This window comes from Tachyglossus aculeatus, chromosome 2 (genome assembly GCF_015852505.1).
Source record: "Tachyglossus aculeatus isolate mTacAcu1 chromosome 2, mTacAcu1.pri, whole genome shotgun sequence".
NCBI lineage: Eukaryota > Metazoa > Chordata > Mammalia > Monotremata > Tachyglossidae > Tachyglossus > Tachyglossus aculeatus.
The window spans coordinates 125,743,035-125,761,690 of NC_052067.1; the positions used below are offsets into that span (position 1 = coordinate 125,743,035).

Consider the following 18,656-nt stretch of genomic DNA (forward strand, 5'->3'; position numbering starts at 1 on the left):
GTGCAATGTGGAAATACTGTCCCCTTGTGCCTTTGATTCTTAAGATGCCAAAAATTATATTTCTCCGGCGTGGCAGGGGGCTAGTGTGTTCCAATATTAACATAAGGACATAAAAACATAATACCCTTAGCCCCACAGCTCTTATGTATATATCGGTAATAGGGAATGTGTCTACCAACTCTTTCGTATTGTATTCTCCCAAGCACGTAGTACAGTGCTGTGCATTCAGTGGGCAGATAAAAAGGGGAATCAGTCAATCAATCCATGGTATTAATTGAGCGCTTACTATGTGCAGAGCATTCTACTAAACACTCGGGACAGTGCTGTGCAACAGAGTTACTAGGCACATTCCCTACCCACATTGATCTTCCAATCTAGTTTGGTGGAGGTTTTTAGTAGAGTAGTTCATTGTTCTCTGTCTGATTCTGAAAAACCAACTCCTGTGGAGTTAGGGAGATTTGTGAAAGAAATCATTGGCTCCTTTTTTATGGGGTAGTTACACTCAGCTGTCCTATAATGTGATGATCAAGTTATTATGAAACCTCGCATTAAGGAAAACGGGAGGCATAGGGCTCACCCATTCCATCACTACGCACACACTCAGAGCCGTTTCTACAGTGACCAATCTAGACCGATGTTGGCCGAAGATGCTCCCTGATTTTCCAGTCCATTCTAACAATGCATTACGGTACTAATGGCAGCAAGTGAGGTTTTGGTTCCCCCCACCTGACCGGCTGTACGTGTTTCCTGTTGCCATTTGAAGTGGGGTCGGTTTGGAACCATTTAGCTGTATAGAAACGCTGAGTAATATTAAAAAGAAATGCACAGTAATTCGGAACATACCAGTAAGTGCTGCCAAAGAGCATCGATATTATTTCCCCACTTACTGTCTCAAAAAATGGTAGCTTTGACCACCTACTCTAAGGCTTCATATTTAATTATAAATTCTGCTCTCATACATAGCATATTGTTTCTATTCACAAAATGATCAAAGTTGAGTATATTGTATACCATTCCCTCCTTTCAAAATAGGGAATTGTGGTAGAAACCAAGAAATGGAGCTCTGCGGCATAAAAAAGTGAGGTTTGAAACAAGAAGCCTTAAAGAAAGTTCCAGTTCTGCCCCAAAGCAGACTTCTGCAAACCAAATATAAAATATAATTTATGTATAATTTCTCATTAGTAAACTAATGCACTGCCTGGTGGGTTTTTGGATATTAAATCAAATTTATTGTGTCCATGGTTAATGTTTGTTTTTTTGAAGCTGTCTGCAAACTGAAAGACTAAACAAAATAAACATTGCCCAATAGAAGACCCTTCTTTTGTTTATAGCCTTTTGTTAAAAAGAGAAAAAACATTGTTTTAAAGGTACTCTATCAGCATTGTTTTTCACTAGATGATCAATTGTTCATCATCTAATTTTATTTCCCTAACCTATCTACGGCTTTGGAAATTACTATTCTATTTCGAACCCTATTAGAGTGGATACTTAGGCGGAGAATGCTTGTGAAATCAATTTAGTTGTCGTCATACTTTATTCCACTCTGAAGTAAACACATCTGATGGAGCTTATACAAGCTGCTGAATTGGTTGCTTTGAGAGATCTGCTGTAACGAGTTCAAGAATAGAAAAGCCTGTAAATGTAGACTTCGAACAAGATGGCTGTGACATTTCCATAACCGGCCATCCTTCTATAAGTTAATGTGGAAAGAAGATTAAATCAAGTATGTTTGGCCCAATTTGAAAGTATGGTTTACGAAAGTAGCCAGCAATAGGGCACGTCAGATTTGGGTTTCAGAGTACTAAATTTACTGGCATGAAGAGTCTTTTAGAATGGGGGAAGTAGGGCGGAAAGCGCCAGCATTTTAAACCACTTTGTAATATTGGTGGAAACAATAAATACCGTACTACGGCAAGCACAGTATGTCGGGCATCCAAACAGAACTACCATTTGAACTTTAAATTGTTGAATTATTGCTTAACAATATATTTTTCGGTGGCTTGAATGACTAAGGATGAGAGGCTGCTTTTCTAGTAGCTGCAACTCACACTGTGATCGTATAGCGTGACAAAGATACTGCAAGGACATCATTTTCTATGTCTGTTTCTTGTCATGATTTCATGGGAAATGATATACTGAGAGGAGGGTACCCACAGGGAGTAAGGAGACCTGGGACCCTTATTGCAATGTGGAAGGCCTTTCGGGGTTCTATAAGGGCTTCATTATCCTTACGGTAGGAGCATGAGAAGGGTTCCTCAGAGACTCCTAACCATGTTGCTGATCCTGAGGAGTCCTGGGGCTGGTAGGTCACAAGCCCAATAACAATGGTGAGCCTTCAAATGAACATCGTTTGAATTATTCTAGGAGGGTCTCTTCCCTTTGGATCTGCTAACCCTGTCACCACTGCTTACCAAACCTGGGACCAGGAGAAACGGGCGAAGGTTACTGGAGGGAAATGTCGAGGCCTGGTGACCCTGCCTTGGCATGTCAACCAATCGCTTAATCAGTGGTATTTATTGAGCACTTCCGCTGTACAATTCATTCATCAATGTATTCAATCATATTTAATGAGCACTTACTGTGTGTAGAGTGCTGTATTAAGTGCTTGGGAGAGTACAATACAACGATAGACACATTCCCTGTCCACAACAAGCTTAACGTCTAGAGGGGGAGACAGACATTAATATAAATTACAAATATATGCATAAGTGCTAGGGGACTGGGAGGGGACAGAAATAAAGGGAGCAAGTCGGGGACACAGACGGTAGTGGGAGAAGAGGAAAAAGGGGGCTTAAACAGAGAAGGTCTCCTGTCTCTCCCCACTCTAGTCCATACTTAACTCTGCAGCTTGGATCATTTTTTGACAAAAAAACGTTCAGGCCATGTTTCCCCACGCCTCAAGAAACTCCAGTGGTTGCCCATCCACCTCCTCATCAAACAAAAACTCCTCACCACTGGCTTTAAAGCACTCAATCACCTTGCCCCCTACTCCCTCACCTCACAATTCTACTACAAACCAGCACGCACACCTTGCTCCTCTAACGCTAAACTTCTCACTACACCTCGATCTCATCTATCTCACCACCGACCTCTCCCCCACTGGCCTGGAATGCCCTCCATCCTCCTATCTGACAGAAAATTACTCTTTTCATCTTCAAAGCCTTACTGAAAGCTCATCTCCTCCAGGAGGCCTTCCCTGACTAAGCTCTCCTTTCTTCTTCTCCTACTCCCTTCCACATCACCCTGACTTGCTCCCTTTGTTCATCCCCCTTCCAGCCCCACAGTACTTATGTATAGATCTGAAATTTATTCATTTATATTAATGTCTGTCTCCCCTGTAGACTGTAAGCTCATTGTGGGCAGGGATTGTGTCAGTGCTGTACACACAGTCTGCGCTCAATAAATACAATTGAATGAATGAATGAATATCAGAAAATTATGGCTGAGTGGACACAATGTACTGTCGAAACATTGTGTGTGTGTAAAGGAGGGGACGAGAGATTGTGTGCTGATAGGAATGATTTGACTGCATTCCTCTAGGATTCCAAAACCACTGACTGTGGTGACTCTTTCAGGTACCGGCAACTACAACTCAGTGCCGAAAGCAAAGTGGCTGAATTTCTTCATCAGAGTAAACTAAAATCTTTTGAGAATGAGCGTGTTCAACTTGTACAAGAAGAAACATCAAGAAACCTCATACAGTGTCAACTGGAATGTGAAAAATATCAGAAAAAATTGGAGGTATCGTTTTCAAAGCCGACTTCTTGTGACGTAAAATTTGTTAAAGAATGGCTCTACTAGTTTAATAATACTTTGCCCAAGTAATTCATGGGAAAAGTACATTTACATTATGTCATGTAAATAATAATAATAATAATAATGGTATTTGTTAAGCACTTACTAGGTGTCAGGCACTGTTCTCATCACTGGGGCGGATACAAGCTTATCGGGTTGGATACAGTCCCCGTCCCACATGGGGCTCACAGTCTGAATCCCCATTTCACAGGTGAGGTAATTGAGGCCCAGAAAAGTGAAGTGACTTGCCATGGTCACACAGCAGACAAGTGGCGGAGCCAGGATTAGAAAGCGTGACCTTTTGACTCTCAGGCTTGTGCTCTATCCACTACATCACACTGCTTCTCATTTATCTACTTTCTTATACCAATTCACTTTTGAATGTATGTTCATTCAGTTATACATTTAATCATTTATTTTGATTATTTTCTCCATATTTTATGTCTGTGAAGGACTCACAATCAATGAATGTAGATGGGGAGAGGCCTGGAGACAGACATATCAGGAGCAATGAAACAATAAAACATTAAAGAGAAGAAGCGTGGCTCAGTGGAAAGAGCCCGGGCTTTGGAGTCAGAAGTCAGGGGTTCAAATCCCGGCTCTGCCAGTTGTCAGCTGTGTGACTTTGGGCAAGTCACTTTACTTCTCTGTGCCTTAGTTACCTCATCTGTAAAATGGGGATTAAGACTGTGAGCCCCACGTGGGACAACCTGATCACCCTTGTATCCCCCCAGAGCTTAGAACAGTGCTTTGCACATAGTAAGCGCTTAACAAATACCGTTATCATTATTATTATTATTATTATTATTATTATTATTAAAATAGCATAAAGGACATGGATAAATACCCAGTGGACAAAATAAAAACACTTCTTCCAAAATCGATGGCCCCTCACCCAGAGCTTTTCATATATTCTAAATTACTCATAAAGATAATAAATATTATGATATTTGTTAAGTGCTCACTAAGGGCCAAGCACTAGGGTAGGCACAAATTTATCAGGTCAAGCGCAGACCCTGTCCTATATGGGGCTCAAAGGGTAGGAGGGCATAGGATGTAATTCCCATTTCACAAATGAGGATACTGAAGAATGGAGATATTATGTGACTAATCCAAGGTTACAGAGTAGGCCAGTGGAAGAGCTGGGATTAGTACCCAGGTCCTCTTCCAGACTTAGGTCTTTTTCCACAAGGCTATATAACTGATTTCAAACAATTCATCCCATCAATTTTGTACTTTTTTCTAATGATGATATCAACTGAAAATTCCATTCTATAGAATACTAATATGACAGTCAAGCTGAATAGAAATATACTCACCCAGAATATTGGCTAAGATATAAATAAATGTGTCTTCTGTTTCTTGTGTCACCATTGATCCAGTTTGGCCTCCATCAGAAATAGGTAGTTTGAAGGAAGTCAAAGCAGCCCCAGTTCATTGAATTGTGCAAAGAATGAAAGAGCAAGGATCCCTTAAAGTTCGTCATTTCATCTCTTGAAAGTGAAGATCTTTTTCTTACATCAGCCTTTGTCATTTAGTATATTCTTAGCCACTTGATGTGACCTTGTTTTAGGGTATTTGTTAAGCTCCAGGGCCTGTACTAAACTCTGGGAAAGATACAAGCTGATGGTTGGACACAGTCCCTGTCCCACATGGGGCTCATAGTCTATCCCCATTTTACAGATGAGATAACTGAGGCACAGTGAAGTTAGTTGACTTGCCCAAGGTCACATAGCAGACAAATGGCAGAACCAGGATTAGAACTCAGGTATTTTTGACTCTTGGGCCCATGCTCTATCCACTAAGCAACATTACCTCCTTTCTTCATCTCTCTGTTTCTTTATTCTACCTCCCCAAATACAAGAAAATGTTCTGACATAGTACACTGATTCCCACCACTGCATTCTCTCCCTGTCCTTAGTACAGGGATCTGCGTACATTAGTGCTTAATAAATACTATGACTACTGAAATGAAAAAGAAAAATAATTAACAGTGCTTGCTTGTACTTTTTCTTCACTAACAGGTCTGGTTTCATAAATCACAGTAGTCACAGTAGTTCACCGATTGAGTAAAATTAAGAAATAATGTTAAAATTAAAAAGACAATCTCCCAAGTCGTAAGGACTTGGAGAAAAATAAATGAAAGCCTTTTTAGTACTTGCCACTAGAATTTTGTCTCCTCTTAGTCTCTTCGTGATGCACGACATCATTTAAGCCTTCACCGTCTCTTGCTTTGTAGAGTTCATATCTTTCTCTCTTTGAGATTTTTTTTAAATTCAGCTTTATGACATTTATGACATTGCAAGGGCAAGTGTTTGGCAAACCCCAAGTAATCCGTATAGACCTTCTTCATTATAGATTAGCAACATAATCCTGAAAAGTGCAACTTGAAGCAAAGTGCTCTTTTCTATGGTTCTAAATTCTCAGTACATATATGCACACACACACACACACACACACACACACACCCCACCCTATACATAAATTCATTTAAAATGAACATCAGAAAAGAGGCTTTTAGCTTCCTTCATAAAATAGCATTTGAAAGCCTTTAAGAGCAACCTTTTGGACAAAAGGAACATCCCATTCCTACTAAGAGTTGAAAACAGGGAACATTCAGGCAAAAAGTACAGTTACGTGTGATTGATGAAGTTTGCGTACTGAAGTAAAAATCCTAATAGAGAGATTTAGTATCTGTCTAAAGGTGACAAGCATGGTATATGTGTGATAATACAAAAGCATAACATTTTTTATCTGAGTTTTCAAGCTGGCTACTGTGACAACTTTTAATGAGCTATGTGTGTACCATTTACCGACATTGGGAGGAATAGGCAGTGTGAGCTGTGATGGCATCGTGCCTTCTAAATTGGGAAAAACCTAAGAGAAAACCTGACTAACCCTTGGATGTTTCTACCAGTGTGCATATTATTGTCTCCTCACTGCCCCTACTCTCAAAGCCCATGGTAGCAGAAAGAAGAGACTGGACTGGAGGGAAAAAAATGTTCTCAGTCTGCCTTACCGTATCTATTTTCCTCATCCATGTTGGTAAATACCCATAGTTTCTGCCTGCTCATTTATGCACCAAGTTCATACGAAGGTCCAGCTTTCCCACATCATCCCAGTTCATTTTTCTCCCAACTCTTCCTCCATCTGATCCCCTCTTCCTTTTACTATCTTAAATTTTCCTTTTTTCATGTGTCTATGTTTTGGGTAAACGGCAGAGGAAGAAAAGACTCGAAGTAGCTTCTGGCAGTGCAGTACGTGTGCCGTGGCACAGGTGTTAGGAAACTTCATTTGGCTAATACTATTCATGGGAGACTTGAAATGGGATTTGGAGGAATCAAGCATTCTCTTCTAGATGGTGGAAGCTTTAGAAGCACCAACAGTGGAAGCACACAAGGCCCAAAAGATTGAAATAACTTTAATTAGCGATTCACCAATTTTTTTTGACAAATAGAAAGTCAAAATAAATTTTTTAATGTTATTTGTTAAGTGCTTACTATGTGCCAGGCCCTGTTCTAAACACTGGGGTAGACACAAGGTAATCAGGTTGGACACGTCCATGTCCCACAGGGGGCTCACGGTCTTAATTCCCATTTTACAGATGAGGTAACTGAGGCACAGAGGAGTGAAGTGATTTGCCCAAGCCACGCTGCTTCCCTAAGTTTAAGATTAAGGCTGAACATCTCGACAGATACTGGGATTTAGTATCTCTCTTTAATTACGGTTCTTAAGGAAGTGGATTATAATTAGTTCATTTATAATTAATCAGTCAGCGGTGTGTCTTGAATGCTTATGTGTGCAGAGCACTGTACTAAGTACTTGGGAAGGTACAACAGAGTTGGTAGACACGATCCCTGTCCACAAGGAACAAGCACTTTGTGCAGTGCTCTGCACACAGTAAGCGCTCAATAAATACGATTGAATGAAAGGAACGTAAAGTCTTCACAGAGAGACAGACATTTAAATAAATTACAATTAATTTAAGTAGAGTATACAATTATAATAAGTATGGTATTTGTTAAGTGCCTACTATGTGCCAAGGACTATTCTATTCAAGAAGCAGCGTGGCTCAATGGAAAGAGCACGGGTTTGGGAGTCAGAGGGTATGAGTTCAAATCCCGGCTCCACCACTTGTCAGCTGTGTGACTTTGGGCAAGTCACTTAACTTCTCTGGGCCTCAGTTACCTCATCTGTAAAATGGGGATTAAAACTGTGAGCTCCAATTCGGACAACCTGATTACCTTGTATCCCCCCAGCGCTTAGAGCAGTGCTTGGCACATAGTATACGCTTAACTAATGCTATTATTATTATTATTATTATTCTAAGCGCTGGGGTAGATACAAGATAACCAGGTCCCACAGGGGACTCACAGGCTAAGTAGGAGGGAGAATAGATGCTGAATTCCCATTTTGCAGATGAGGGAACTGAGGCACAGAGAAGAGAAATGACTTATCCAAGGTCATGCAACAGGTAACTGAGAGTCAGGATTGGCGCTCAGGTCCTCTGAATCCCAGGCCCATGGTCTTTCCACTAGACAGTGCTGCTTCTCTGAATATTTACCTATGTACTGTGGGTCTGGGGTGAGTATCAAAGTGCTTAAGGGTTACAATCAATCAATGATAACTATTGAGCGCCTACTGTGTGCAGAGCACTGTACTAAGCACATAAGAAGCAGCGTGGCTCAGTAGAAAGAGCACAGGCTTTGGAGTCAGAGGTCATGGGTTCAAATCTCGACTCCACCTATTGTCAGCTGTGTGACTTTGGACAAGTCACTTAACTTCTCTGGGCTTCAGTTACCTCATATGGAAAATGGGGATGAATACGGTGAGCTCGCCGTGGGACAACCTGATCACCTTGTAACCTCCCCAGCACTTAGAACAGTGCTATACATATAGTAAGCGCTTAATAAATGCCATTATTATTATTATTATTATTATTGGGACAGTTCAATATGCCAGCATAACAGAGCTGGTAAACACATTCCCTGCCCACAACAGTCTTACCATGTACACGGCCAAATGCATAGTCGATGCAGATGGGGGGAGCAGATAAGGGAAATAAGGCTGAGTCGGGGTGGCCTTTTGGAAAACATGTGATTTTAGGAGGGTTTTGAATGTGCGAAGAGTCGTGGACTGTTGGATATGAAGATGGAGGGAGTTCCAGGCCGGAGGAATATCATGGGCAAGGGGTCGATGGCACTGTAGATGAGATAGAGATCTACTGAGATTACTCAATCGATCAGTCATTTATTGAGCGCTTACTATGTGCCCAGCCTTGAACTGGGCTGTATGCAGAGCACTTGGGAGAGTACTGTATAGCAATATCACAGACACCTTCCCTGCCCACAACAAGCTTACAGTCTAAAGGGGGAGACAGACATTAATATAAATAAATAATTCCAGATATGTGCATAAGTGCTGTGGGGGTGGGAGAGGGGAATGAATAAAAGGAGTAAGTCAGGGCAACACAGAAGGGAGTGGAAGAAAAGGAAAAGAGGGCTTAGGGAGGGTATCTTGTAGGAGCTGTGTCTTCAATAAGGCTTTGAAGCAGCGGGGGAGAGTAATTGTCTGTCGGATATGAAAAAGGAGGGCATTCCAGGCCAGAGATTGGTGGCAAGTTAGATGAGATTGAGGTATAGTGAGAAGGTAAGCATTAGAGGGATGAGGTGTGCAGTCTGGGTTATAGTAGGAGAGTAGGGACGTGAGGTAGGAGGGGCAAGATGATAGAGTGCTTTAAAGCCAATGGTGAGGAGTTTCTGTTTGATATGGAGCGCTTAGTATAGTGCTCTGCACACAGTAAGCGCTCAATAAATACGATTGATGATGATGATATGGAGGTGGATTGGCAATCACCAGAGGTTCCTGAGGAGTGGAGAAACATGAACTGAGTGTTTTTGTAGAAAAATGATCCAGGCAGCAGAGTGAAGTATGGACTGGAGTGGGGAGAGACAGGAAGCAGGGAGATTAGCAAGGAGGCTGATACAGTAATCAAGGCAGGATAGGATAAGTGCTTGGAAGCAGTTGGGATGGAGAGGAAAGGGTGGATTTTAGCAATGTTATGGAGGTTGAACCAATAGGATTTAGTGATGGATTGAATATGTGGGTTGAATGAAAGAGAGGAGTCAAGATTAATGCCAAGGTTACCGGCTTATGAGACAGGAAGAATGGTGGTGCTGTCTACAGTGATGGGAAAGTCAGGGGAAAGATAGGACTTGGATGGAAACATAAGGAGTTCTGTTTTTAGCGAGATTACATTAGTGACGTTAGGAGGGATCGTTGCATTAGAATCCTGAATAGATCAAAAATACCTGGTCTGATCTTTTACCAACCTGAGCCTTAGAATACAATTGGATGAAATGGAACTGGGCCTCACTTATGGAAGTGTGTTTCCTTGCTGAAGAGGTGAAATCTGTGTGTACAGTTGTTTTAGAAGGCCATAAGACAGTCATGAATACACCAGGTCATGGCACATACATAGCAATGGTCCAGCCGACATGCCCCAGTTGTTCATCAGAGGGCTGAGGAATTGAGAAAGCACATGGAAGCTTCTGGAAGAAGGAAAGGGAGCCAAAAACAGCTTTAAGTGGACAAGATTGGGGGTGGGAAATGGAGGGGTGGGAAGAGTCATAACAAATGCTATTATTATTATAGCACCGACCCCATAGGTAAGGAAGCAAAGCCCAATCTGAACTCATCTAGAGTTTCTGTCAGCAGTTGCCTCTCTTCCCTTTCGTGATTTTTCTCTTTATAAAGGAACTTAATCCGGAAGATGAAAGAGCAACTCATACTGATCAGTTACCCATATTTCTGACAATTCCAGGAAATGGGTTTATTGAAGATTAGGAATTTAAACCAGTGACATTTCTAAACAGTGTAGTAATATTGAAAGTAACCTTAAAATGCATTTGTTTTTCTCTTTAGGAACAGATATTTCATAAATACCAAATGATAATGATTTTAAAAATGAGAATTTAATAAACATTCTTTAGATTTTATTTTGCTCTTTCCAAAATGTTGAGCCCAATTAAACTTATTGCTACTAAATTTTTAAAAAATACTTAAATGACAAAATAAGCCTCTGCCAATTTTGTTTCCTTGTTCTGCTCTTTGCACCCTTAACTTATTTAAATAAGTTTGTGACTTTTTTTCTGCCTCTGTTTGCTATGTTAGGTTTTAACAAAAGAATTTTATGGTCTTCAAGCCTCCTCTGAAAAACGCATTACTGAGCTTCAAGCACAAAATTCTGAGCATCAAGCAAGACTAGACATTTACGAGAAACTGGAAAAAGAGCTGGATGAGATTACAATGCAGAGTGCAGAAAGTAAGTTTTGCCCACATTTTGGCAAGCATAGGAATGTAATAACATCTTTAAAAGTATTTCATTACAATATATCTGTAATTCATAATAATAATTGTGGTATTTTGACATGCCAAGTGCCGTTCTAACCCCGGGATAGATACAAGATAATCGGGTTGGACATAGTCCCTGTCCCACATAGTGTTCACAGTCTTAATTCCCATCTTACAGATGAGGGAACTGAGGCACAGTGAAGTGAAGTGACTTACCCATGGTCACACAGCAGACCAATGATGGAGCTGGGATTAGAACCCAGGTCCTTCTGACACCCAGGCCCTTGCTCTAACGACTACATGCCCCAGTATATAAGTAACAACTAATGTACAAATCCCATTTTTCTCCTTCCTCCTAATTTACTTTAGTGTCAGTCTTCCCCTGATAGATTATAAACTCACCGGGGACAGGGATCATGTCTCGTAATTCTGTTGCTCTCTTTCAATTAGCAGGAAGCCTGTCCGCTAATTCTGTTGTAGCGTACTCTCCGAAGTGCTCTGTCCACAGTAAGCACTCAGTAAATATCATTGATTGATAAGTACTCCTGGTGTGGTATTCCAAGGTGGTCCATCCAAAGGTGTTTGGTACCCTTGAGTGTCAACCAGGGGCCACCCAAACCTGGAGCCTGCTGTTGAGCTTTGGTTTGACTTAGTGAAGAGGATGCCAACAAGACTTTCAGGAATGTACGGATTTCATTAGAGTGTGGTATTAAGCACTTACTATGGGCCAAGCCCTTGTACTAAGTGCTGGGTCAGATTCAGTGCAATCAGATCAGGAACCATCCGTGTCCCACAAGGTACTCAGAGTAAGAGGGAGAACAGGAATTAATCCCCATTTTACAGATGAGGGAACTCAGGCACAGAGATGTTAAGTGACTTGTCCTAGGTCACACAGCAGTCTACTGTGTAATAACCAGCCACATCTGCTGAGTCAACCTTTGATAAAGATGCCTTTATTATGAGCATTATTTGGTTGAAGCAACTAATTAGGAGATTTTTCTCCTAGTGTTGTGTGTGCATTTCTACGCCCCTTTGTTCCCTCTGCATCAGGAATTTCCAGAGTGGATTCTCCTGTACCCCCTTATGTAATCTTCTTTCTGTCCAAACCTGTCAGTGAGTGTAGGGAAAAGTGTGCCAACTGCTCAGAAGATTCATGTTCTTTCTCTTCTCATTAGAATCTGTTATACCTTGAGTGGCCATTTATCCAGTTTCATAATGAACATTGTGATTTTCAGTTGGTCAGATTCTTATCCAGTTCTGATGCAGCGCTAGAAGTCTTTTGTACATATTTATTACTCTATTTATTTATTTATTTATTTATTTTACTTGTACATATCTATTCTGTTTATTTTACTTTGTTAGTATGTTTGGTTTTGTTCTCTGTCTCCCCCTTTTAGACTGTGAGCCCACTGCTGGGTAGGGCCTGTCTCTATATGTTGCCAATTTGTACTTCCCAAGCGCTTAGTACAGTGCTCTGCACATAGTAAGCGCTCAATAAATACGATTGATTGATTGATTGACTAGACCACTTTGCTTCTCCACCTTGACTACCGTATCAAGCCTCCTTGTTGACCTCCCTGCCTTCTGTCTCTCCCCACTCCAGTCCATTCCTCACTCAGCTGCCTGGTTCATTTTCCTGAAAAAACATTCAATCTATGTCTTTCCACTCCTCAAGAACATCATGGTTGCCGATTGATCTCCCCATCAAACAGAAACTCTTTACCATTGACTTTAAAACACTCAATCAGATCTCCCCCTTTTACTTTAATAATAATAATAATAATAATGGCATTTGTTAAGCGCTGTTCTAAGCGCTGGGGTGGATACAGGGCTTATCAGGTTGTCCCACGTAGGGCTCACAGTCAATCCCCATTTTACACATGAGGTAACTGAGGCACAGAGAAGTTAAGTGGCTTGCCCAAAGTCACGCAGCTGACAATTGGCAGAGCCCGTGCTCTTTCCACTGAGCCACGCTGCTTCTGACTTTACTGTTCTTCTTCTACATCCCAGCCCACATAATTTACTCCTCTAATGCCAGCCTACTCACTGTACCTCGTTTTCATCTATTCACAGTTGAACGCTTTGACCACATCTTCCCTCTGCCTGGAACTCCCTCCCTTTTAATATATGATGGGCCACAGCTCTCCCGCTTTCCTAAAATCACATCTCTTCCAAGAGGCCTTCCCTGATTTAGCCCTCATTCCCCATATTCACCCCCATTTCTGTGTCACCTGTGCATTTAATAATAATAATAATGCTTACTATGTGCAAAGCACTGTTCTAAGCTCTGGGGAGGTTACAAGGTGATCAGTTTGTCCCACAGGGGGCTCATAGTCTTAATCCACATTTTACAGATGAGGGAACTGAGGCCCAGAGAAGTTAAGTGACTTGCCCAAAGTCACATAGCTGACAATTGGCAGAGCCGGGATTTGAACCCACGACCTCTGACTCCAAAGCCCATGCTCTTTCCACTGAGCCATGCTGCTTCCCATTTTGATCTGCATCCCATAAGCAGTTGATATTCATTCTTTCAATCGTATTTATTGAGCGCTTATTGTGTGCAGAGCACTGTACTATGTGCTTGGAAAATACAATTTGGCAACAGAGACAATCCCTACCCAACAATGAGCTGATAGTCTAGAACACCCTCAGAACACTTATGTAACATATAATTATTTTCTCCCATTTCCCCAGTCGGTATTTATTTTAATGCCTGTCTTCTCCACTAGACTAAGCTCCTTGGTGGGACAAATCATGTCTATGTACTCCATTGTATTGTATGCTCCCAAGCAGTGAGTATGGTGCTCTGCATCCAATAAATGATCAATAAATACCATTGATTAACTTATTGACACCTCTCTCATCAATATATACATACCCACAATGAGACGGGACTTAACATCCAGCACAGGGGCTGCACCAGATATGGAAAGAGAAAAGGGATCAGGAAAGGAGAGGTATGGATCGATACAATTGACTGATTCATTCTATCGTATTTTTTGAGCGCTTACTGTGTGCAAAGCACTGTATTAAGTGCATGGATAACAATAATAATAATAATAATGGCATTTATTAAGAGCTTACTATGTGCAAAGCACTGTTCTAAGCTCTGGGGAGGTTACAAGGTGATCAGGTTGCCCCACGGGGGGCTCACAGTCTTAATCCCCATTTTACAGATGAGGGAACTGAGGCACAGAGAAGTTAAGTGACTTGCCCAAAGTCACACAGCCGACAGTTGGTGGAGCCGGGATTTGAACCCACGACCTCTGACTTCAGAGCCCGTGCCCTTTCCACTGAGCCACGCTGCTTCTAAGGGCTGCTTACATAATGGTCCATTTGGTGCTCGAGGAAGGCATTTCCCCAAGTCCTCCAATCCCAAACTGGTTCTCTTCTTGCCTGCCTGCCTTCACTCCCTGTCTTTCCCTTGTATCCTCTCCCTGCTTTTCCCCAACAGCTACGGAGAACCAAACCGCTCCATGTTCTGATAAAAGCCCCACCTTGACCCCATGATTCAAGCCACAGGTACCCCCCCATGTTAGAAGTCCTTCCTTCTCTCTCTCTCCCTTACTGTGCCACCAGCAACAAAACCCTTCTCTCCTCTTTCCCCCCACCACCTACCATCTTTTCCCTTCCTACATAAATGCATCCCAACCTTCTCCCTCCCTCCCTCCCAACCTCACCTTTCAGCTTTAGTCCTCCTTTCTTCTCCCCGATCCTTTTTCTCTTTCTGTATCTGCTGCAGCCATTGTGCTCCCTGTTAACTCCCTTCTCACTGTGGATATGTGTGTCTGTATTCGAATGGGTGTGTGGACGAGAGAGGTTATGCGTGGGCCTGTGAATGAAGACTTGTGGATGGATATTTAACCCCAACTGTGCAGTTTTTGTGTGTGTTTCTTTGCAGCTATCAGCATAGTTGCTCTTCCCCCATCTCGTGTGCCCCTCCCCCAATTAATCTATAGTTCATTATTATAGCAGAGCTGACATTATTTCTTGAAGAATATATAGATTCCAGCAAGTTTTAATGCACGCTTTTAAGAAAAGAGCAAAGAAACAAATTTTCCCCTGAGTATACAGTATCCAGAGACCCCAAATCTCAGTTTCTCCCAGAAAATAAATAGGTTGTTTTGTAACTCTAGTATCCTAAGATTGAAACAACTCTGAAGATGGACTAGCTCTTTCATTCAGGGGCTATACCAGAAGAGCATGTACGCCAAGGGTGGTATTTGCACTGTGGCCAGTGGGCCATGTACCGTTAAAGGGCTTTGGAGTCAGAGGTCATGGGTTCGAATGTGGACTCCACCACATGTCTGCTGTGTGATCTTGGGCAAGTCACTTAACTTCTCTGGGCCTCAGTTACCTCATCTGTAAACTGGGGATTAAGACTGTGAGCCCCACATGGGACAACCTGATCACCCTGTATCCTCCCCAGGCGCTTAGAACAGTGCTTTGCACATAGTAAGCGCTTTACAAATGCCAAGTATTATTATTATTAAAGTGCAGCCCCCGCTACTTGACTCCAATCACAGCGTGTGTTCAGATTCAGAGCCAGAAGCAATGTGGCTCAGTGGAAAGAGCCTGGGCTTGGAAGTCAGAGGTCATGGTTTCTAATCCCAGCTCCATCACTCGTCAGCTGTGTGACTTTGGGCAAGTCACTTCACTTCTCTGTGCCTGTTACCTCATCTGTCAAATGGAGATTAAGACTGTGAGCTCCACGTGGGACAACCTGATCACCTCGTATCTCCCCCAGCGCTTAGAACAGTGCTTTGCACATAGTAAGCGCTTAATAAAATGGCATCATTATTATTATTATTTAACTATGGCAGGTGGAATTCCCCTCCCATGCTCAAGTTAACAGTGAGGTGAATGTGTATTGGGAAAAGTCTGTGCTGCTTTTCTCTCTGGGTCAAATGTATCTGAATCACTTGTTCTCCTTGTGTGATGGCTGTTTATCCTTCCAGAGATTCATTAATTTCACTTTTTCTCTAATGTTTTACTCTATAGTGAAGAAATAGTTCTGTGGGAAATAGCATGGCCTAGTGAAAGACCACGATTCTGGGAGTCAGAGGACCTGGGTTCTAATCCCAGCTCTTTCACCCATCTGCTTTGTGACCTTGGGCCAATCACTTAACTTCTCTGTGCTTCAGTTTCCTCATATGTAAAATGGGATTGAATCCTACTTCCTCCTACCTAGACTGTGAGCCCCATATGGGACAGGGATTATGTCCAATCTGATTATCTAGTATCATCTACCCCAGCATTTAGTACAGTGCTTAATAAAGTGCCTGGCACATAGTAAGCGCTTAACAAGTACCTTTATCATTACAGTGCATGGCACATAGTAAGTACTATTATTATAATTAGAATCATTATTATTATTTCAGTTCCTCTCATACTTTTTATAGACCTTGATATGAAATAAAACCACAAGCTTAAATCATAATTGCAGCCTAATAGTGACCTGAAGCCACAGTTTCCCCTCCAAGGCCCAGTTCAGATGATTATCACTGTTATCATCACAAACCTGAAATAATGCTCAGGCCCTGCATGTATGGAGTGTTACCGTTAGCATCATCAATATATATATGATGCAATATATAAGCTTTCATTTTTTAATGATACAACTTTTGGGGTATTCATCCCATCGTCAGCCCCACAGCACTTATGAACATATCCAGAATTCATTTTTTTATTTATGTTCATGTCTATCTCCCCCTCTCGACTGTAAGCTCCTTGTGGACAGGGAATATGTCGACCAACTCTGTTATATTGTACTCTCCCAAGTGCTTAGTATATAGTGCTCTGCACACAGTAAAAACTCAATAAAACTCACTAAATTTGATGGATTGCTTGATCATTGGTGAGATCCTAGCCTCATGTGCATAAGTGGCTGCAAAGAAGAATATGTGACTGTCACTTCAGTCAATGTTGAAGACATAGCAATGCGGCTCGGTGGAAAGAGCGCGGGTTTAGGAGTCAGAGGTCGTGGCTTCTAATCCCGGTTCTGCCATTTGTCAGCTGTGTGACTTTGGGCAAGTCACTTCACTTCTCTGTGCCTCAGTTACCTCATCTGGAAAATGGGGATTAAAGACTGTGAGCCCCACAAGGTATCTCTCTCAGCTCTTAGAACAGTGCTTGACACAATGTAAGTGCTTAACAAGTGCCATCATTATTGTTATAACTCCTTGCTGCAATCCTTTGTTTGCAACTCGTGAAACCTGACAGTGCTTTTAAGACTAACTCTTAGTATGTCCTCCTGAAGAATCAGTGGAAGAGGACTAAACCCTCTCTTATTTCCTGCTCACCAGGCCCATTTGCCTGCCGTTCTTACCTCCCAAAAGTCCACTGCTCCCTTCAATTGTAAAAGACTGGGCTTCAGTCATGCCTTTTAAAATGTTTGTTCTGCCTTCCCAATGTGTGGGGGTTTTTTTCCCTAAAGTTACCTTACACCAATTTCTTGGGTATACTACAGATAAAAGATACACAGGGCTTGCCTCTATAAACGTGATCCCTTAGGGCAGCAGACAAACAGATGGATTGCCCTATTTCTCGAGACCCATTTTATAGATACTGCTATTGTTTTCGCTTGTCCACTCCCTGATTTTCAGAATGTTTGGTCTGCTGCCTGGAAAGGGTCCTCTCTCCTCTCCTGCTGATATAGTGGACTGAAAACCAATGAGGAGATGTAGGGGGGACTTGCCTAAGGTCACACAAAAAGGACGTGGTAGAGCCAGGACTGGATTCCAGGTCTACCTCTGGCTCGAGCTCTTTCCACTAATAATAATAATAATAATAGTAGTGGCATTTGTTTAGTGCTTACTATGTGCAAAGCACTGTTCTAAGCCTGGGGTGATACAAGATGATCAGGTTGTCCCACGTGGGGCTCACAGTCTTAATCCCCATTTTACAGATGATGTAACTGAGGCACAGAGAAGTTAAGTGACTTGCCCAAAGTCACACACCTGACAAGTGGCGGAGCTGGGATTAGAACCCATGACCTCTGACTCCCAAGCCTGGGCTCTTTTCACTGAGCCACACTGCTTCTCAGCAGTGCTTTTCACTAGGCCCCATTGCCTCTTATACCATTTGACCATGCCCATTTCAGTGTGAAGGAATTGAGGTGTAGGATGGTAAGTACTTTTCTGATATCACCCAAGAGCATAGTCACAAAATGGAAATTACCATGTAAATCTTCCTGCAGGACTGAGCCAAGAATACACAATTGCCCGATGGTTCATGGAGTTTATAACCTCAATGTTTTCATGTATTTTCATGTAATTTCTCCATGGGGTGTATGATTTAAAGGCCGAGTACCTTATTTCACATTTTGTCAAAGAGTGCCCTTTTCTATAAAAGCGCCATCAGATGTGCTGTGAAAAGACAACAAATTAGAGTAATCAGCAGCCACTGTGAGAAAACTTCAGAATATAAGGCATTATACAATCAGAAGCTTTAACAGTAAGCCATCTTGTTAAGGCCGTGTGTGAGTTGAAGGTTATAAACTGGGACCT

At 42.0% G+C, this 18,656-nt stretch overlaps 1 protein-coding gene across 2 annotated transcripts in view; it reads left to right on the forward strand.

The window, feature by feature from the left end:
• The window catches only part of PIBF1 (progesterone immunomodulatory binding factor 1), a 332,641-nt gene that overhangs the window by 170,222 nt on the left and 143,763 nt on the right, over window positions 1-18,656 (forward strand). For both annotated transcript variants that reach the window (XM_038741731.1, XM_038741734.1), the window contains 2 exons: window positions 3,576-3,741; window positions 10,969-11,119. In XM_038741731.1, coding sequence (XP_038597659.1) covers window positions 3,576-3,741; window positions 10,969-11,119 — 317 coding nt within the window. The remainder of the gene's footprint in view (window positions 1-3,575; window positions 3,742-10,968; window positions 11,120-18,656) is intronic.